Source organism: Vipera ursinii (assembly GCF_947247035.1).
Source record: "Vipera ursinii genome assembly, chromosome: 3".
NCBI classification, from domain to species: Eukaryota; Metazoa; Chordata; class Lepidosauria; order Squamata; family Viperidae; genus Vipera; species Vipera ursinii.
The window spans coordinates 31,721,245-31,744,395 of NC_139516.1; the positions used below are offsets into that span (position 1 = coordinate 31,721,245).

The 23,151-nt window shown below is 38.7% G+C and overlaps 1 protein-coding gene across 1 annotated transcript in view; it reads right to left on the bottom strand.

Moving 5' to 3' along the window:
- Nucleotides 1-17,924, bottom strand: part of TOX2 (TOX high mobility group box family member 2) — a gene marked incomplete at its 5' end in the record, with an annotated part of 44,402 nt that extends 26,478 nt beyond the window's left edge. The window contains 2 exons of the mRNA XM_083360373.1: nt 9,451-9,678; nt 17,694-17,924. Coding sequence (XP_083216499.1) covers nt 9,451-9,678; nt 17,694-17,924 — 459 coding nt within the window. The remainder of the gene's footprint in view (nt 1-9,450; nt 9,679-17,693) is intronic.
- Between the last annotated feature and the right edge of the window lie 5,227 nt (nt 17,925-23,151).

The following is a 23,151-nucleotide window of genomic DNA, read 5'->3' on the forward strand; positions in this document are numbered from 1 at the left end:
CAGAAAATTACCATTTTGGTAACTGACTAACCCCAGTTCCTCTAGATGGTGCTAATGTTAACAAAAATGATGTTCTACTTGTACATTTGGCATTAAAAAATATCCAACTCTCTCGCCATACCAGGGCCGAATTTTCTTTGCATTATTTTAATCTAGAGTTAAAATCTGCTTTGTTGTGAATATAGGGGACAATCTATTTTTATGGTGGTAATGCATTTTATGAGCTGAAGGTAGATTATTAGAGATACTTCTTTGGCTGATAACAATCATTAACATGTTATGTTTTAGAGAGATAAGAACTATCTGCACAGGAACAGCTGCTACATTTTTTGTAAGGTCAAAATAATGTGTGTTTATATATGTGTGTTACACACACATATTCTTTAGATTCTTCTCTAAGCCTCTTAGAAAAGCCTATGTCAGCTGGCAAAGTACAGTGGTAAAAACATTTATGTTGTGAGCTTCCCCCTCTGTGTGCCCTTGTGTGCCCACGCATATATGCATACACACATTTCTTCACAATATTGATGATTGAAGGAGTTAAGGCAAGGAAGGAAATTGTGCATATTCTACACAGAAGCAGTACTTGAAAGGGTTAAGGCAGGGAAGAAATTGTGCAACTTGCAAAACAGGTGTCCTTGATGAAAACCCAAGGACAGAGAGATTGCTAATCCTGTATTCCACAGCATGATCAAATCACCAAGCAACAGATATAAATAAAAAAGGCAGGAAATGAGAAATTTAGATATAAGTATGTCAGCGAGAAAATGAAGATTCATTGTAAAAAGCCAGGGATGAGAAGAAGAGAAAGAGAACAATATGATAGAAACACCAGCTGACAAACAAAAATATTACGATTCTTTTTGATTTTTTTTTTACAAAAATTCAAATAAATGACAGCAATAGTAACAACTGCTTTAAACATAGCTCTGCAATATTTTTTTACATAAGTAACAATAATTCCTTCCTCTTTCTGTTTGCCTTTTAGTGAGTGAGGGGAAAACATATAAAACTATATAACTGCAATTAAGAATATGTAATCTTTGCTTACTTCATCAATGGAAAGAAAGTAAATTTGCTTTGTAGGAGTAGCAGCACCTGTTCTGCAGCAGATAAATATCCCCAGCTTTGACACTTCAAGTGTACACAAAAAGTGGTTTAACCCTCTGTAATAAACAAGATACCTGCCGGATACATGGTAGCTCATTCCAGTTAATATCAATGCCAAGTTTAATATCCATCAAATTAATATTAATCTGTCACTCAGCTTTGAGAGTTGCCATTTTGATCTCATTGTTTTGATGATAATTCTATTACTGCTGCTTCAGAAGGAAGAGAACTTAGGGATTTTTCCTTTATCACCACATTGTGCTGCCCTATGTAAACGATGGTTCATTGCAGAATGAAGGCTACTTAACAGGTTGTTGTGCTAAAATGTATTGATGAAAACAGTAATAATTATCAGCCGATTTTATTTATACTGTCTGTTGATTTCTCGAATACAGTGACTCCAAGCCCTGTGTCCCTTATTGCTTGTCATCCCTAAATCTTTAGATGGTAGTCTTTTGAACATAAATAGAGGAAGAGCTTCAAAAGAACTTAGCAGGATTCATACAAATTCTTAGAGCAGCAAACTATAACTCTATAAATACTCACAGCTGGCTCAAGAAATTAATCTTCAATGTGGATAATTTTAAAACATTTTTCTCAAAAGTATAAATGTGTTTATAATTTTAACTTCAGACATTAATGCCCACCATCTATCTTTTCTTAAACTGATTCACACTAAATCTGCTTAAAGCAAAAGGAAACTTGAAGAATAAGGAAAGCCAAGTCACCAGATTTCTAGATAAAGCACTGTGTTCCCATGAAGAAAAGGCTCTATCCCAAGATACAGCTCTCATTGAGCAAGAATTATCTCTTGGTAGTATTTCTCATTATTATTTTATTGCCTTTGTCATCCAGCTTTTCCTTAAGTAATATATACTTATCTTCTTTTACTCTCATAGAAATCTAATGGTTAAACTGAAATAGTACAAGTTCACACAGTATATTTTATGGCATGAATTAGGATGGGAATACAAATCTAAGATTCAGATCAAATAAAATTATCAGCAGTCAAGAAAAAAAATTAAGACAGGTAAAAATGAAAATCTACAATGTGAAAAGTATAGAAAAAAGTAAATTTTCAGGTTTGAAGAGAGAGATAGTACACATTGAGTCATGGAATAGAGCAACTGAGAAACATGTCTGAATGCATGATCGGACCAGAAAAGCACTAAATAAAAGTCATGCTCTCTACCAAGAGATTTCTTCAGGATAGAACAGGGGTCTGCAACCTTGACAACTTTAAGACTTGTGGACTTCAGCTGGCTGAGGAATTCTGGGAGCTGAAGTCCACACTCTTAAAGTTGTCAAGGTTGCAGACCCCTGGGATAGAATAAATAAGAGTTATCTAGAATTCCCTGGAGTGAGATGAAAGGGTTCATCTAAGGATCAACGCTCTGGCTGTTTCCCCCCCCCCCCATCTGGTGATGCTGTGTGAAATTTGGGATTTGGTGTATGTAAAGTACTTAACTTTTGACTTAAGATCATATATCTTATCTGAACTGAAATGGTTATTCCATATTGTAATATGATGTGGTTGTTTGAATTAGGCCTAAATAAAACCCATCTTTACCAACTTATCTGGCAAAGGCTATTATTTCTAGCATGATAAGGTGAAACAAAAGCCTTATAAAATTTACAATCCTGAAAGAGTAATTTTAGGGGGGGGAATCCAATAGTTCCTTGCTGTTTCAAAAATAATTGAAGTGTACTCCTTAAAAGGTTCACTTTCTGAGATCTGCTGCAGGACAAGGATGACAATGATGATGACAATAATTTTCTCTCTCTCTTTCAGGAGCTGATATACGGTATCTATTCATTTTTTTCCTCAAATGGGAACTTCAGATGAATATAGAACTGGTAACACTGAGAAATCTACTGAAATCCTAGCTATTCTTCTAAGCTTTGGGACAAAGTAAAAGCATAGCCACCTTGGATGGGTTTTCTGGTTTTATGTTGCTTTGGGGGCACTTATTACTTTTTTGTTTTTGGAAGGATTTTTTTTTTAAAAATTAATTAAAAAAACTTGGGTAGCATCTAAAGTGAAATAAATGGTAAGCCACTCAGAGTCATTGGGAGTTCATCTATCTTTATCATTCCTTTTCAGACTAAAGTTCTGGGAAAGAAATGATCACCACATGCTCAATCTTATAATAAGAATCTGTCTCCCATTCCTGCCAGATTTTAGTCAGTTTGGAAGACAATAAGTATTAATTCAACTTAAGGGCACTGCACTGATTCTGGAACTGAAGCTGGGATACTTTAAATAACAGAATCCATATGGATAATCTGGACACTTTAGAAAAAAATAAGAATGGGGAAGTTTTTCAAAGACACAATTAATTGGTATGTTTTCAGTGAAATTTAGATTTCAGTTATATTTTACATATTTATGTAAATATCATATATCAGTGAATACATTTTGATGCTACATGTGTGCCTACCTTACAATGAAGTATTTTGAAACATACAAGGAAGAAGCAATCCTCTTGTATAATTTGGACTTTTCACTGATCACAGAATTTAAAAAAAATAAATAAAAAAGATTCAAAAAAATATTTTTAGCTTTGCTGAATCAGGACAAGTGGCCATTTGAGCAGAAATCTCTTTCTAGCCCAAATAGAAAGTAACTCACTCAACTATATTAGAGAGAAGCAATTACTTAAACATTAAGAAAAAAAATCCTGGTAGCAAAGGAGCTCCTGCATCTCTTGTAGTTGTAAAGCTATTAAGCTTTCACTGTTAGATCAGAATGTAGGGTGGCTAGGACAGGCAATAGAGACAAATTGGCAGCAAAAAGTAATTCTATAAAAATAGGCTAAGAATGATAGAGAATCATTAGTACTCTTTGCCAATGAGTCACAAAAGTGAAGAAAATTTGAAAACTACATTAGAATTTTTTTTTTAAAAAAAAGAGAGGGGGAGCTTATTAAAATTGAAGATATTCATGGTATTTGTCATCAACATCTGTGGTTACATCTGTCATCAACATTTGTCATCAACATCTGTGGTTACATTGTGGTTACATCTGGGGCTCTTGAGCGGGTCGTGGGACTACCAATTCCCACGACGGGGAAAGGCAGCAGGCGGATAGACAGGGGGCCATATCGTTACCGGGAGGGCCGTCTCCGCTGTCTTCAAGCGGTGAGGCGCTCCGACCCTCTGGTTCTTCCCCGAGGTCCCGGGAGCGGGGATGTGCAGCCTCCTGAGCTCCGGCTGGTGTACCTGAATGCCAGGTCCGTGGTTAATAAAGCTCCCCTCGTTAGGGATTTAGTTGAGGGTGAGCATGCGGACCTGGCTTGCATCACGGAGACTTGGTTGGGCCCAGAGGGTGGGGTCCCTTTGGTTGACCTCTGCCCACCAGGTTTCCGGGTGCTACACCGGCCACGAGCTCAAGGTAGGGGTGGGGGAGTGGCGGTTACCATTAGGGAGACCTTATGTCCGCGGGAGGCCACCGTTTCTCAGATAGTCGGGTGTGAGTCTCTCTTCATGAGATTTGGTCCTGGGGCGCAGTTGGGCTTGCTGCTGGTGTACATTTCGCCTAGTCTCACAGCGGCAGCCCTGCCCGAGCTGCTCGATATCCTCTCGGGTTTGGTGGTTGAGTTTCCCAAACTTATAGTTTTGGGAGACTTCAATCTACCATCCCTGGGAGGTTCATCTGAGCTAGCTCGGGAGTTCATGGCTTCCATGGCGGCCATGGACCTGACGCAAGTAATTTCAGAGCCAACTCATGAGGGAGGCCACACCCTTGACCTGATTTTTTTATCTAGACGGTGGTTGGATGATCTAGGTGGGGGCTCTCCATTTATTATGCCCCTGTCATGGACCGATCATCATCTCCTGCGGCTGGTCTTCCGCTTTGCCACCCCCCGCCGTGGGGGTACGGAGCCAATTAGATGGTACCGCCCCAGACGCTTAATGGATCCTGATAGATTCCAAGCGGCGCTGGGGTCCCCACCTGCCTCCACTGCTCACAGCTCGGCTGATGCCTTAGTGGAAGCCTGGGGAAGGGCAGCCACTGAGGCACTTGACCGGGTTGTACCCTTGCGGCCCCTGACCCGGTGCAGATCCCAGCGAGCTCCATGGTTTTCCGCGGAGCTCCGGGAGATGAAGCGCCGGAAACGGGGCCTAGAGAGCTGCTGGAGGTCTAGCCGATCCGAACCCGACCGGTTGCGGTTAAGAACCTATATTAGGTCTTATCTCGCAGCGATGAGGGTGGCGAGGTGTAATTACTTCTCCACCCTCATCGCGTCCGCAGATAATCGCCCGGCCGCCTTGTTTGGGGTGACTCGCTCACTTCTCAATCAGGAGGTGAGGGAGGATCCCTTGCAAGGTCGTGCCGAGGAATTTAGTCATCATCTGTCGGATAAAATCGCTCGGATTCGGACCGGTTTGGACTCCAGCTGGGCAGAGTCAGGCGATCAGGACACGGGCGGTCTTGTCAATGTTATCTGGGAAGAGTTTGATTCTGTGACCCCTGATGAAGTGGACAGGATTATGGGGAGGCTGAGCTCCTCCACATGTTTGTTGGACCCGTGCCCTTCCTGGCTGGTTTATGCAGCTAGGGAGAGGACACGAGGCTGGCTCCAGGCGGTTATATCTGCTTCTTTGAGTGAGGGTTATTTCCCCACCGTCTTGAAGGAGGCGGTGGTGAGACCTCTCCTCAAGAAGCCTGCCCTGGACCCAGCCGTTTTGAACAACTTTCGTCCAGTCTCCAACCTTCGCTTTCTTGCGAAGGTTGTTGAGAGTGTGGTGGCGCATCAGCTCCCTCTGGTCCTGGATGAAGCGGATTATCTGGACCCCTACCAATCGGGTTTCAGGCCCGGGTACAGCACGGAGACGGCATTGGTCGCTCTGGTGAATGATCTCTGGAGGGCGCGGGATAGGGGACATTCCTCTGTCCTAGTCCTATTAGACCTCTCAGCGGCTTTCGATACCATCGACCATGGTATCTTGCTGCGGCGTCTCAGGGGATTGGGAGTGGGAGGCACAGTTCTTCAGTGGTTCTCCTCCTATCTCCTGGGACGCTCGGAGTCGGTGTTGGCAGGGGGGCAGAGATCGGCCCCTAGGTCTCTCGTTTGTGGAGTTCCTCAGGGGTCGGTTCTCTCGCCTCTCCTGTTCAACATCTATATGAAACCGCTGGGTGAGATCATTCATGGTTTTGGAGTTGGGTATCATCAGTATGCCGATGATACCCAACTTTTCTTTTCGACCCCAAACCACCCCAGTGATGCCCTCGCCGTGATGTCCCGTTGCCTGGAGGCGGTTCGGGTCTGGATGGGGAGGAACAGACTTCAGCTCAACCCTGACAAGACTGAGTGGCTGTGCATTCCGGCATCCCGGGACATTCCAAATGTTCCATCTCTTTCTATGGGGGGTGAGCTCTTACCCCCCGTGGATAGGGCTCGCAACTTGGGAGTCCTTCTAGATTCACGGCTTACTTTGGAAGAGCATATAGTGGCCGTGACTAGGGGGGCTTTCGCCCAGGTTCGCCTGGTGCGCCAGTTGCGGCCCTATCTGAACCGGGATGCCCTGTGTACAGTCACTCATGCGCTCGTGACCTCTCGCCTTGACTACTGTAATGCTCTCTACATGGGGCTTCCCTTGAAGACCACTCGGAGGCTCCAACTGGTACAGAATGCGGCCGCGAGAGTTGTCTTGGGAGTTTCCCGGTACTCCCATGTTACACCTTTGCTCCGCGAGCTGCATTGGTTACCAGTTGTCTTCCGGGTGAGGTTCAAGGTGTTGGTTACGATCTTTAAGGCCCTACATGGCATGGGTCCGGGTTACCTCAGGGACCACCTGCTGCCGGCATCGACTCCCCTCCGCCCTGTGCGTTCCCACAGAGAGGGCCTCCTCAGGGTGCCGCCAGTCAGGGAATGTCGACTGGTGGCCCCCAGGGGGAGGGCCTTCTCTGTGGGGGCTCCGGCTTTATGGAATCAATTGCCGGTGGAGCTCCGGATGGCACCAGACCTTCGAACTTTCCGTCGGGGCCTGAAGACCCATCTGTTCGAATTAGCTGGTCTGGCCTGATGGGGGATTATGGGCTTTTAATTGTTTTTAATCTGTACTTCTGTTTTTAATTGGGCATGGATTTAATTCTTTTTAATTTTTGTATAGTGTTTCTTATGTATGCCCTGTGAACCACCCTGAGTCCCACCAAGGAGAAGGGCGGTATATAAATCAAATAAACTATAACTATAATAAACTATAACACAAGGCTACATAAAATGCACAGCTATTTTAAAGCACACTTTTAGTTTCAAGTAGTTTCTCCACCTGCTTCTCTTTTCCTAAATGCAGTTTCTGGGAACCCTTCCAGTGGGAGGATCTTGGCTCTCTAGATTTTTTTTTTAAAAAATCACCAAGCATTGCATTGCAACCCAGATAAGGCAGCTCTTAAGAATACAGAGTACTTTCCACTGATGGAGCTGCTTCTTCCAACTCTCTTCAATCCTTTGAATAGTCTTAAAAATCTTCAGAAGCTTAAGGGGATTCTTTAAAACACATTACAAAAAGAAAGAAAAGTTCTGGTGTGCTAGGTGAACATCCATATGGCCCCCCACCTTGTTTAAGTTCTATCAAGCTTGCAAGTTATCCCGGACCAGGGTAGGGTGAATAGAGTCCCCTCTTGGAAGGGTTTTTGCATCAGGCAATCAGATCCCCATCTTGTTTTGTTTTGTATAACATTTCTATTGCATTTTATAGTGTGAACTGCCCAGAGTTGGTTTAAACTGAAATAAATAAAATGTGAAAACATAATTTCCATATTTATTGCCAATAAAATGTCTAGAGATGCTACTTCCTGTATCTAAGTGAGTGACTATAGGATTTACTGGAAAATATTTTTGTTAAAATATAAGTTTTCAAAGCAAACTTTATAGCAAAGTTTCTATAGCAAAACTCCTGGAGTGAAAATTACCTCTTCAATTTAATGAAGCAATAGAAACAAAAACCAATTACCATTTTATAGATTCTTCAAATCCCTGGAGAGCAGAAACTATTATCTATCATCCCAGATTGCAGGATGTGGACTAAGGGTCAAGCTGCAAGGAGGCAGATTCCAGTTACAACTTAAGAAAACTTCCTAATGACAAATCAACATTGATTGTAGAATCAATTATACATACTCTTCATAGTTCAAGCTACACCTGGACAGACATTTGTTCGGGATGCTACAATCTGAACACCAGCACAGTGGCGTAGCGTGGGTTGTCAGCACCTGGGGCAAGGCAAGTAATTTGCGCCCCCTAACCCGTGGATTTTAGCACTCGAGTCTCTTCCACTAGATTAGTTAAAGAAACCCTTACCCCCTAAGCACATGTATTGTTTGTTATGAAAATACTGATGTAATTAAAGTAAAATGCATCTAATGCGCCCCCCCAGATGTTGCGCCCGGTGCAGCCGGCCCCCCCTGCACCCCCCACGCTACGCCACTGCACCAGCATTGAGGACTTGATGGCACAGACCTGAAAGACCAGTCCCCTTTCAGCTGTGATTCTGTGGCACTGCAAGACAGCTTAACTATGCAACAAGGATTCTTGAAAAGTGAAGGATCTTTCCATCAAGATGTCCCTGCATTCACATCTACCAATCCTCACAAAACATATTTATGGTGTAATATTATGTACATTTTTTATAATTTCTGCTTGAGAAATAAATTTCAAAATAGCAATTTCCAAAGAGTCCACATTTAAAAGATATAGCTTTAAGGATGCTCAGTGGCATCATTTCAATTTGTAAACAGGTATCAAAAATAACAGATAACTAACTGTTTAACTAAACAATAACAGCTATGAGATTCACAAATTTCTGCTCCATATAACACTATAGGATACATATAACTGTCTTGGAAAAAAGCTGTGTTTTTACTATAGTGTAACACACAGTCTGATTTTGAATCTGAAGCAGACATCTAGAAAGCGCACAAACCAACTTATACAAAATTGTCTACAAAGATAGCTTTGATAACAAAAACAACAAAATAAACTGGCAACAACAACAACAATCATCACTACCCAGAAGACAAGCAATGATATACTCAGTGAAAAAGTGCACTCAGGAATGGGGGTGGTTTTACTAAACTTTACACGCTGCTCAAAACCCCTAAGGCTTTTGCAGGCATTACTTTTACTGAAAATGTTAGCTTTAATATGAGATGGAGGTATTTGAAAAGGTAATTGATAATTTTACTGCTGCAGAAAATAGCTTACATTAGTAAAACAACTATGACTACCATCTTAAGAAATAGTGTGGGCATATAATGTATGAGATAAATGAAAATAAAATATGGCATTATCAAGGGGGGGAAAAAGCAGTAACTGGATGGGAAAAAACATTCACCTGCTTTTGTTCTTCTCCTAAACTATCCCACATCGATGCAACGATTTTTGACACGTCCCCAAAGGTAGCATTGGGATTTTGTCCTTTGATAGCTGCTTGTGTATCTCTGAAGAAGAGGGCATAGGCAGACACTGGCTTCTGGGGTTCATTAGGATCCTTCTTTTTCTTCTTCTTTTGGTTTTTGGGTTTCTTGCCCAGATCTGTCAAAGGTCTCTTCTCTCCAGTAGCCTATCAAGAGTCAAGAAAAATGTTTTATTTTTTTCCCCTCTTAATTTTACAAGAAACATTATATCTGATTTTGAACTGGGGAGTAAAAACCCACACCATAACTAGGAGTAGTTTAAGAACATGCATCCCAGGTAACTCTTTTAACTTTTTTTTCCAAAATACAATGCAAATATACAATTTCTTTTACAGATGGTTCTAATCAACACCCTTTACTTTTGATAACTTATTGTCCCAGCACTGGTATTAATCCATGTAATTACTCTAAATGCCACACATTTTTGTTGCTATCTTAAGGAAAAATTCATTCACATACAGTATGTGCACATTACTTGATTTGTCATTATTGACTATTAAAATATCTGAAGACTTTCCCATGAATATATGTTACATAGATAGTCCTTGGTTAATGATAGTAACTGGGATTGAAATTTCCATCACTAAGCAATGGGGTTATAAAGTTTGACGGCACGTGATTACATTGTATAGCAATGGTAATCCCAACTATCTTTGTTGCCATTGTTAATCGAATACTACTGGCCATTAGGGGAGGATCTACTCCAATCCAAACCATTCCCAGCTTGATCCCTCCCAGCCCTGAACCTTGGTAAGGTAAGGGATTGCCTCCTCTTGAACTTCCTGTCTCTTTCCATCACTCCCTTTTGGCTGGTCATCTACCTGAAGTTGCCAGCTGCCCCCACTGCCCAGCACACTGGGATTCTTTGGCTAATGTGTGAAAGACCGCCCCAACTAGAAGGGTCCTTCTTTCACACTGGAATAGCTGGGCCCTTCCTTCATGCACCAGGCTTCTTTTGCTGGTCTTGGCTACGCTGGCAGAAAAGAAGGATCTGGTTAGAAAGGTCCTTTCATGTCAGCAGAATTAGGTCTTTTTCATGAAACAACATCCTAGTTAGAGCACAAAGAGAATCTCTGGTTAGCATGCAAAATGGAGGCCCTAGCTGGCCCAGGAACAGAGACACTGAGTGAGGTGTTAGAGAAGCCCCAACTGCACTGGTGCAAAAAAGATGATACAAAATACACTAGGGATTTTTGGTGAGGCCTTCAAAAGTATCGCAAGAATGGAATGTGTTATTTGGCATATGCACTATTTCTTTGACAGCAGCATAGTGACATGGGGGCTGAGTTGGAAGCCCAGAGGTAGTGGCAGCCAGCTAAGAGTGGGCCTCTACTTCAACAAAGCTGCTGCCCCCGAGAAATCAAAACAGGCAAATATGGGGGGGGGCATAGGTGGGTGATGGTTTTAAAATGCCCCTATAATTGTACATGTGGGTGGGCTGTTGTGTGTGTGTGTGTGTGTGTGTGTGTGTAACAACCCTAACTTTGTATACCATTTGTTTAGCATCACCATAACTTCAAATGGTGATGAATGGTCATTAATTGAGAACTACTTGTATATTTTTTCACATGTATACATGAAAAAGGAACAAACATTTATTTGAATGGAAAACTTGGCTAATTTGAATGTTTATGATGAAAGACTTAGAGACCTGGCAGTGGATAAAAGGATGGTGAGTCTGAATGAGTCACTTTTTGCTGAGAGATTATGTTGGGAAAAATGGATGTAGAAGGAAAGGAAAGAAGTAAAAGAAAGTAGAACAAGTACTGGAAAATAATGTATAAAGCTTGTATGAAAAAGTAGTACAAAACAGACTAATCTTCCAACAGAATGAAACAAAAGTGACATAAGAGATACAGAAACTACTTAGAACTGGGATTTGAAGTCCACATGTATTAAAGTTGCCAACTTTGATAAAGACTGCATTAGAGGGAGGAAACTGAGATCAAATATCCTTTTCTCTCCCAGTACAAACTCCAAATCATTTCTTTTTCCCACCATATTCATTCCAGGGGAAAATAAAGAGTTCTTCTTTATTTCATCCCCTTGAGGTAACTACTGAAGGAAGGATTTGCAACATTTTCAGGAAACACAAACTAATCCCTATCCTAGGCTCTATGCCAGGGCATGCCTGCTACCAGTCACTACTATTTCCAACTTACTAAATCAACTGACTGTGCATATGGCAACCATAATTGCTACTGGATTTGACAGTACATCATCAGTATTGCTACAGACAAAGAAGGTTCATCTTTAACACTTTCTGATCACTTTGTTTTCTTCTCAGTTTAAATGACCACAATATCTACGTACTTTTAAGCACTTTATGAACCAGTTATAGTGTTCAGAAAGCTACAGAGTTAATCTCATGTAACAAGATGAAGTTCTGGTTTCTATTTTACTTAGCAAACAAATTAATGAAGGCAAGAATACTTGGAATTTCTTTGCTTCCATGGTGCCAAAGTCTTAGAACACGTTCCTGCAGAATTCATAGCTAATTATGGAACATATGAAGCACAGTGATGCCACATAATTATGAAAATCATTATATATGGATCTATAAACACACCATTTATAGTCAATACTCTAATCCAAGCGAAGAGGGAAACTACCGTAATCATATTGGTTACCTTCACTGCTATTATCTGAAAAAAAACAACCCACAATGATAGCCCTTTATTACAATGACCAGATGCATAAGAACACAAATATCTAGTTTTGTGACTTAGAAATAGCTGCACTGAACTGGAAATGTGAAAGAAATGAAATGTTATCTAGGAACGTGTATTCATCTTAAATGATTACAATACTTCATGCAAACTGGTACCCATTATTATTTTTAATGTGTCTTTGCCCAAACTGCAATAGGTGGCTATGAATGAGCAATGTTATTATTTGTGCACTTTTTTTCTTATTATCATTCATAGGAAGGAAAAGAGTTCTATTCACATATGGATTTTTGGCTTTGCAGTATTTATCCTGGAGTATTTATCTATTAATCAGGTTTATAGTCTTCCTTTCTTCCCAGAAATCAAGATAGTACACAATACCAACTTCTTCAGTTTACTGCCTCCAGAAGTTGTGAATGCTCCAACACTGGAAGTTTTAAAGAAGAGACTAGACAGCCATTTGTCTGAAATGGTATAGGGTTTCTTGCCTGAGCAAGGGGATGGACTAGAAGACCTCCAAGGTCCCTTCCAATGTATTATTATTATTATTATTATTATTATTATTATTATTATTATTATTATCATCATCATCATCAACCCACAAGGATCTGATAGTTTCTTCTTTTTCTTCCATCCTCAATCCATTTTTCTTTTTTACTTATGTCCTTTAAAGTATGGGAAGAAATTGTCCCGTTTTCACTGATCATACATAAATTGTTCTGGATGTCTTTCTACCAGGAAAATGGAATAAATAGGCTATGTGAAAAATATAACATAATAACAGATCTAAAGATCAAAAGAGATTTATATTATTTCTAGAGAAACAGATTAGTATTCCTGCAATATAGGGCAGGTGTCAAACCTTAATATGTACTTTTGCAAATTTTGTCAAGTCAAAAGATTCCTTGTCAGATTTTAGTTTTGATTATATGAAAAGGTTGTGAGAATGAATAAGATTAATTCTACCCTCTTGATAATTTCCTGCACACTGGCAATACTCCTAAGTGACATACATTAAGAATAAGGAAGACGACCTTGATGGAGATAAGCAGGAACTGTTATCGATGCAAAAGGGGCTGAAGCATTTTTAAAATCCACAATGAAAAAACATTCAGAAGCAACTCAGGCAGATGTTCCCCTAATTCAATGAAGTATAAGGAGAAGAAGGAGGCACAGCACAATCAGATTTCCAAGATTGTGTTATTGTAGCCAATCACAATAAAAGAAGATGTCCAGTGAATCTGATTTCCTATTTTGGTCTATCTAGTGCAAGTGACACATATAATCAGTTTTCCATAAAAACTTTCAAATGTGGAATTAGGAATTTTGGCCAGTTAGGGATCAGTTTCATAGTTATTTCCTTAAGTGTCACTGAGTTGGTGACTCCTAGTAATCATGATTTCTAGTAATCCCAAAGGACAAATTATTACCTGCGAGAAGTGATTTGACCTAGTAAAAACACTTCTATAATATATCTGAACCTAATTATCCATCTTATCTGCTGTCTTCTTCTCTCAACCATCTCCAACAGTTTTTTGTTTTCCTTTTGTTTCTCATTTATCATCCACTTATACACGTGCCCCAAATCTGTGAATTTTTAATAGTTGGTTATTACCTTAAGGAAGCAATTCAGGAGTGATTGATTCTTCCTGCAGTCCATGATACTCTTTGTAACCATGTCCAAATCCATAATTCAAACAAGTGTATCTTTCTTCTCTTACTCTTTCTCAATGACCAAGGTTCACAGCTGTACAATTACCTTCACAATTTTGTTTCATAGAAATATCTTTATGCTTCATTATTGTGCAGAAAATATGTTATTATTTTTCTCCCTTACAATATCCTATTTATTATTGTGATGCACTCTCTGTCTGTATATACAGTATTCTTGAACCCATACACATATCATAAATCTTATTCCTATTTAAATTTAAGCAGACTCATGCAGTATTATATGCTCGAGTACTGCCATCATATACAGTAGTGGCCAAAATTGTGGAAACCTTTTGGGAAAAGTGTATTTCTGAGGTTTGATGGCTAACAACAACACCTTATTTTTGGAGTAGTACCATAAAATTATATATCAATGGAAAGATAATTTAATCAAGAAGGTAATGCAACAAAGTTTGTTCAATTATCTGTACTGTATTATATGAAAAGGTATAGCCAAATAACCAGAAAAAGGAAGCACAACTTGCTTAGGTTGATATCAGGTAGCTTTCCTTCATCTGATTGTAGACAATGAGCATAAGTGTTTAGAGAGCCAATCAGGTGTCATCTTGTTTTGGCAATGAGTCAATCAGATCACAGTAGGATACAGTTATTGATGTCATGTACTGAAGCTGAGAGGAGGACATTTGTCAATGTGTTATGTGATCGCTATCAAGTTGGTTGGGTTTTTTTGTGTTCTTTCATTTAGTGAGCTTGTAAAATGTAATAAAATTAAAGTAACGGTGCAAACAGTTGACTGGTTGCCCAGAAAGTAATGTAAAATAGTATTATTAAGCGAACAGGGCTGCAGTTATAAAGAAATTAGAAGAAAAATTGGTGGAAACTTAACCAAAGGTGGCATTTCTACTGTAAACTTTTCCCAAAAGGTTTCCACAATTTTGGCCATTACTGTAGTTAGTTTCAAGGAGGCAAAGCAAAACTAGCAATTCCTGAAATCTCTTCTCTTCCTTATTCCCAAATGGAAGGCTAATGTTAGGTATTGATATCTTTGTTCTGAAGATGCTCAAGCTACAGTATGTGTAGACATTATACAAAGTATAGAAATGAAATAAAAATCAATAAACCAAAGAAACACTGCAAATACAAAACAGTGAATATAGGTAAATTTTGTGTACACAAACAATGTTTGTGTTCATTACATATATTCTACATATATTTGTTCTACCATGTCCATATACACTTAGACCACCCAGAAATGCCTTGAGTTTTTAAACTCCTTAACACTATTATTTTTAGGATTTTCAGATTTCATTCAACCATGGCTTCCTTGGACTTCCCATGGCCCATTCATTCTTCCTTTGTATATTTCTTTTGCAACTTGATTCTTATTCATTTTCTCAATATAACCAGACCAACCTAACATCTCTTTTGATACAACACTGAATCCACATTTATTTACCACTCATTTCATTACTTTGCATACCTTTTTACTTTACCTCTTCTTGTTTTATTATTCATATAAGTAACTAATCCTGTCATATAACCAGTCACACAGCCATACTAGGTTAATATGTGTCCAGTAATACCAACTATACTTACAGTTGTACTATTTTTCAATATTCTTATAGTATTTTTATTTTATTTTTATCATTTATTTTCTGGATACTGCAGCATTTGTTTTAGCATAATTATTTTCATTCTATTCCAGGCAATTCTTCACACATACACACACACACACATATGTATGTGTACATATGAACAGACATGCTTAAATCATGAATTTTTAAAGAAAAATCTAAGCCAATACATTCAACAATTACAGTTCCTGGGTTTCTGAGTGGCCCATTATTTTTGGATATTCTTTTGCCTCATCCCCAGCCATCTATTCATGTAACCTAACAAAATAATTTTCCCTTGTTGAAGCACATTCATTCAGAATGTTGCATAATTTTTCCTAAAACCAATCACCATTTCTTCTATTTCTTCTTCCACTTTTCCCATTAACTGGTTGTATGACATGCAACCTTCATCAACTTATGAGTTCCTACTTTCAGCTACATGCACAACAGTCTATGTAACATCAGTTCTGTTGCCAAACATATAGTATACCTTTTTCATACTGAACCTATACCTTCCCTTCTGTTATTCATCAGTTTCATTCCAGAACATCATACTAACATTATTCAATCTATTACAGTTTTACCCTTTGTCTTAATTTCTGACACATAATACAGCTATGTTTTTCTATTTCATTTCATTATGCTCTTTATCACTAATCACACTAATATACCAAGGTGCTATTTTCTACTCACCATCATCATCATGAGATGAACCCACAGATGCACTTCCCATCATGTTTAATAAAGATAATGTAGACTAACTTAACAATCTTAATCGTATCATGAATTATCCCTGCTAATGGTAAAGATACTAGCAGAATTTGCATAGTTCAATAAACACAACCAAAGCCCAGTTTTACTCCAACCACGCTCACACACAGCATGTTATGATCTTTCATAGAGACAACATTTCAAGCCAAGACGCCAACTAGGAAATACATATAGCACACAAAGATATATTCAGGACACCAATTCCTACGTAGCTTAATTTCAAAATATGTTAGTAAACAACCAGTTTGGCTCAGGCACTGAAGGGAGAAGAGAAGGAGTGGCAGAAGACATGGTAAAAAGGATAGCAGAAAGAAAGGAATGGCCCCTGCCTGCCACCAGCAATTAATTTATTATCTCCAATGAGGTGCAGATTTCAACATATTTGGTCCAGGATGACTGATCACTTGAGGGGGACAGAAGATCCACCTCCCTCTCTCATGCTCCCCTTCTCTGAAAGCAGTAGATCTACCAAACATGTTCTCATGGCCAGCTAGCTATCATCTTGGTATAAGCTGCAGGAGGAGATTCTCCAGTTGGTGAAACATAAAATGGCTGCCTCTCCTTCACAGTGAAAAGTCTTCATCCTTTAAAAAAATGCTAGAGCTATTCTGCTACAACTTGTGTTTTTATAAAAATGATAGGTAGTATGTAAATGTATTTAGCAAGACTTTATTTTCAAATACAAAATAAATATGCATATTCATTTAGCAAGACATTCAATATAAAAACACATTTCTTCATACAAATTGCTATGTTAATGTGCAAGCATTCTTTAGAACCTTACAACATATTCAGCATATACGTATCACTAACAAAGCAAAATAATCTGTTTTAAATAACTTATAATTTATTATGTCTTTAAAATCCTTCCTATCTAGGTTTAGGTATAGTAAAAATATTTTCTGTTATTTCATTCTGATAATGACCTACCTGGCAAGCTATTTAATTAAAATCCCAGCTGAATATTTATGCTTTCCTATTTTCACTCTCCAAATATGAAATTTTTGCCTCTACAGAAAACATTTTCAGCTGGTGGAATTGAATGCTTGTATGCGATAAATCATACTTTTATTTCAGAATCTTAACCTGGAAGGACAGTACAAAATGATATACTTAGCATTTTCAACAAGACGGAAAACATTTAGGAAGAAAAATCTCTTTTAGAATTTGCTGTATTGTTTTGTATCCATCGATATAGCACCTCAATGCCTGATATAATTTGTAATCCTGAAACCTTTTCCAATTCTTTTGCTAAGAAAAGTTCTTTTCAGATGGTCTAGGTTTTAAAAAAGTTCTTCTCTCTCTTTGTATGTATCCCTCCTGGAAAAGGTGAATGTCTTTGTTCTAGGTGCTGTTCATTATTTCTGCCATTGCAGGTTGCCTGCCACTGTCTGTCTCTATGTCTGTCAAAACAGGCATGGCTGCACGTACCTTATAATGTGATTCTGTCTCCTCTTCCTGAGTAGAACTGGAGGGAGATGGTGTAGCAGATTTGCTTCCAGGGGGTGATGGGGAACCATGTGTAACACCGCTCCTCAAACCCATCTGAGAAATCAGCTGTGACTGGCTGAGGGCACTCATGTGACTGGTTAACATCCCTGGTCGATTGATCAGGGGAACTTGATGGTTGGACTCATAGGACGTAGCATCTGAGTGGACCATCTCCTGGATCTGAGTTAGGAGAATATTACTTTTAAATTAAATTGTATTTATTATCTTATCAAAATTATATGATGATACAAGTTGGGCATGGTTGTTAGCAAGGTATCAATCATCTTTGGGAAAAAACTAAAGTTTCATGCTGGGAAAAATTATGCTTAATTTGTAATGGAACTGTTTCCATCATATCAAACACTTCTATGTTAGCTTTATTTGTAGTATGCAGAATATTCAGCAATGTATTTTTAGATAAAATTGTACTATATTTTTAATATCAATCTATTGCTGAGGATTTCCTCAGGTGCTAACATTCTCCTACAGGTAATATTTGGCAAATTAAGGCATCCCTTGAATTCAAATGCCAAATGTCTTACAGCAGAGCTGTTATAATGGGCTAACCCTATAATCCTTTACTAATCTGACATTAATCAGCAATATTAGCAGTTATTTTGAACTGGGTCATGCAGTATTCTGACTCCCAAATATCAGAATTTGAAAGTGGGAAAGGGAGGAGACCTCATTGCAACATGCAGTGGACTTCCTGGTTGTACTTTGCTTTTCAAAATAGGTTCATACAAATATCTTTGCTTACTTTACTGTATATTTCAGCAAGATAGCCCCATTTTATGATCAAAAAGAAAGTCATAAAATGTTACCATATAATGGAAACAAAAATGAAGAGATTAATTCTTGAATGTAGCCAAATATGTACAGATGGAAACTACAAATCTGGGTCCAAAGAAATATACAGTATTTTACAGTAATAGTTATATGAAGAGCAGGTGGCAGTCATGGCTAGAAATCCCTTAGCACAGTGCCAATTGTACCCTTTCCTAGATCATGAGACCCTGTGCACTGTCACATATGCCCTGGTCATCTCCCAGTTGGATTACTGCAACATGCTCTACATGGGGACTCCCTTGAAGAGTATTTGGAAGCTACAACTGGTACAGAATGCAGCAATGTGGACAGTTCTGGGGGGCCCTTGGGTGGTGCATGTGACACTGCTGTTATGCCAGCTGCACTGGTTGCCAGTTTGCTTTCAGGTCTAATCCAAGGTGTTGGCCATTACCTTTAAAGCCCTTTATGGCAGGGAGTCCAGGAATTACCTTATCCCATTGGGATTAACCCACCCCATTTTTCCAGGGGAAAAGGCCTATTCAGATCCACTCAGCCTATGAATTTCAGCTGGCAGGATCCAGGAGAAGAGCCTTTTCTGCTGTGGTTCCCACCCTCTGGAATATTTTCCCATCACAGGTGAGATCTACCCCTGCACTCCTGGCCTTCGAGAAGAGCCTAAAAACTTGGTTCTGCAACTTGCCTGAGGCGCTGAAAGGGGCCCATTACATTGGGAGTGGCTGATGGGATAGAGAAAATTCTTTCCTCAAGGCTACACATCATTTGGGTTTTTAATTTTAATTGGTTTATTCTATTTTAATTTTTGTAAAAACTTTTATTATATTGTAAGCTGCCCAGAGTTGCTGTATGAGTAAGATGGGCATAGAAAACCAATAAATAAGTAAAGAAGCAAGCAAGCAAACAAACAAATAAAGTGATACAGTAGAACATTTTTTTTGGTTCAATTTTCCTAAAATAATACTAAAATTTGAAAAAATAATAGTTTCATATGTGAAACTAGCTGGAAACCTGAAAACAAAATATTAAAACAGTTTGGAAAGCACGTAGAAGATTTTGTTTACAGAACAGGATTTCTTATATAATTCTTAACTAAAATATTTATTTAAAGCATTTTTAATGGAAGATCAAATCCACTACTGTCAACTTAAAAAAGGAAGGACAGCTTCAAATGCATTTTTATTAGTCAAAAGAATTCAAATCTGCACTGACGAATTTTTAAAAAATCATGTTCTTTTGAAATTTGGAATGTTGAGCTTACATGAAGAAAATATCAACTGATGCAAATACAGCTACAATAGTTAATGTTTCAACTGGAACCTATTTCCTTAAATGGAATGATCATGGCAAAGACCCCCAAGCTCACTAGTTTTCAAATTGCTGGAGGCCAAAGGATTTGAAATTAACACTTTTTTTGAAAAAAGTATAAACTTAGCTCTGAAGTCCATCAAGAATTTCTATACTTTTGTGCTCTTATATATCCTTTATGATAACTCTACTATCTATATACTGAGATTTCTTCCTAATGCTTATGCGTGGAGCTACACATCATCTAGGTTACCGTTCAATTCTGTTGGTTTCCTCAAATCTATTTTCTTAAAATTCTTGATATTCCTCTTAAAAACTCCCAGTGCATGTTGAAACTGTTTTCATTCCTTATTGTATTTCAAGCCCCTGGCAGTGAAGTCAGTAATTATGACTAAGGTCTTAATGGACACATTTATTACTATCAGGTTTCTTTTTTACTATGATATTTTACCATGCTTAAGAGTTATGCCTTAATGTTCTTTCAAAACAAACTTATTTTGGCTTTCTGTAAACTTTTTAATACTCTTAAGAATTGAAACAGACTTGGAAAACTGAAGGAAAATACTTAATTTTATTATAGTCTTTTGAGATAGGAACTTAGAATGTTATAGCATAAACTTTTCACAAGGCTGCTCTTCAGCTGAATCTGTATCTATTTATCTGCTTCAGAAGTTAAATTTAGTTATGCAGCATTATTCTAACTATGGATAGAATCTTCGTATTGAAAGAGAGATTACTCTTTTAAAGGCTGGATAGAAGGGCTAAAACCAAGATTCTTTCCACAAGCAAGGTTTGGGATTTGTGTAGATCTCAAGCAGGTGAGCCAGTTAACTATTGGTTTGAAAATGTGGTATTTCTAGTTGTGTTGATAACAAATGGCTGTAACATTATGGACTAGGAAAGGCATTAAAAGACCCAGTAAAAAGTGAGGGAGTTTTGGTCACTTTTAAATAGAAGACTGAAAGGAATCATAGGGTATCTTCCCTCCTTTGGAAAATACAAAACCATGTAACAGTTTTAACTAAAGTTAATAAAAAATTATAATAGTGAATTAGGTCAGGGCTTTTCAACCAGCGGTACGGGTACCACCTGTGGTTCGTGACCATCCTAGAAAAGTGGTAGTGGGGGAGGGGAATGAGCTGAACCAGTGGCAGCACCACACAAGCCTGAGTGAAAGATGGCTGGAGCTGCAGGGCTGTCAGGGCTCAGCGGATGCACCAGAATCAGTGCCAGGCTCCAGCTGGAGCTCAGCACTGATCCTGGTGCTTCTGCTGAGCCCAGAAGAAGTGCTAATCAGCTGAAATGTTGCAGCATCTCCAGGGTCTTGTGATTTACATTCAGATGCCTGGCAACTGATTCATATTTATAATGGTCACAGTGCCCCAGGGTCATGTGAAGTGACCAAAACCTGCTGCAACCACCCAGCAAAGGGGGGGGGATAAAAACCAAACACCCACCCCCACCCCACCCCCACTGTCAATCCTCAACAGAAATGCTCACAATAATAAAAACCTCGGACAGGAGGAAGAGTGCCGCCGGGCGAGCAGGCAGGTGTCTTGCTCGGCTGTGGCTTGGGAGGCACTTTTTTCAGTGCCGCTGTAACTTCAAACAGTCACTAAGCAAACTGTTGTAAGTCGAGGACTACCTGTACTTCATCACTTTTTTCCTTTTTTTTTTTTTGGTCTTCAAGTTTTTGACACCTTGCTAGGCAACTGATGGTACTCGGATGTTGCCATATCCTAAAAGTGGTACAATGGGTGAAAAAGTTGAAAAGCCCTGAATTAGGTAAGCAGGAAGAGTAAGTTATTCCTGTGATATCCAAAGAACAAAATGTGACCTCCAACAAAGCCCACAAGATTCTATTGTTAGTTAGTTCTTCTTCAAAAAAGAGACAAGATGCTCAGAAATAGGGGCTTATCACTTTCATTCTGCTATAACTGCTAACATTTTAGAAAAAGTGTCTGTTTGTGGGGGTGGGTGGGGGAAAACTTGTTAATAAAAAAAGCCAGAGCACTGAAATACAACTGCTCCTTCACTTGTTTTAGAAACAAAATTAATCCAGATACTTAGGTACTATCAATCGAGACCCAGTAGAAACCAGCAGGAGAGAAATCAAATACTGTCTTAAGCTTTTGCCAGACTCTCCCCTCCCACTTTTTATATTAATCTGATTAATGTTAACATGACTTTAAAGACTCAGGGCTTTATTTATTAACAATTTTCATTTCCAATAAGCCCACTGAGGTGCAATCTCTCATTAGCAGAGGATTCCTGCCAACTCCATTAGCAGCTCATAAAGTCAGGAATGTAGGGAAGAACTGGAAGGGCTCTGTAGGCTTCAGCTGAAATAAATCCAAATTCAGAAGCAGATTTACTGCTACAGGTCAGGAATCAAGAGCTTTTCTACAGCATTAGACAGCATGTAGGGCTCAGATGTTCAAAAGACACAGGGAGGGAGCTTAAGAGTGGGGAGCTGGCAAGGTTTGGTAAGAGCTGTTCTTGTCAGTTCTGTTAAATAAATAAGAGAATTCAATACACTTTTTAGAATGTGTCGCATTTTCAATCTATTTCTATTTGTCCTCCAAAGAGCTGAATGCAGAATTCTGTAGCTGAATGACAAGCAGGCTTGTTTTATAGGACTTGTTCACAAGAATCTGTCCACATGACTTAATGACGGCAACATGAGCTGATGATTTTAATGTGCGAATGAACAACTGCGGAAGAACTTTTAATGCCAACTCAAATTATCTCAGAAACAATGGTTGTTGCTAAACTAGCTTCCAGATTAAGCTCCTAACAGAGAATCAGAGAATTATACATTTACATGAATTAGATTATACATGTCAAAATCCATACAATCAGTTATTTGTATACAGAGCTTCTCCTGCAGCTCTGGAAAAAAAAGGTCAGGATACGAAGGGCATTTTGTAGATCACTTGCAGGGGAAAGAATTTGTTTCTGATTTAATAAATTGTGCAAACTGTTTTAAAATGCTAAATACCATTCTATAAGAAGCAAAAAGAAAATAATCATATCTACTTATCTAGCATTCAATGAAATCCTTAAAAAAAGAAACTAATGTTACACTGTCAACTGTCTCTGTTAAGCAAGGTTATTTAAAAGGGCTAGCTCTAATTACATGTAGAATTATAAATTTCTTAAAGCTCTTTAGATCTGTTTCATGAAGATGTTAAATGTTAAAGATGATTGGCCATCTAGTAAGAAAAATAATACATTCTCCTTATTTTTTATTCATTTTTTTAATAATTATTGAAAGATATAATGT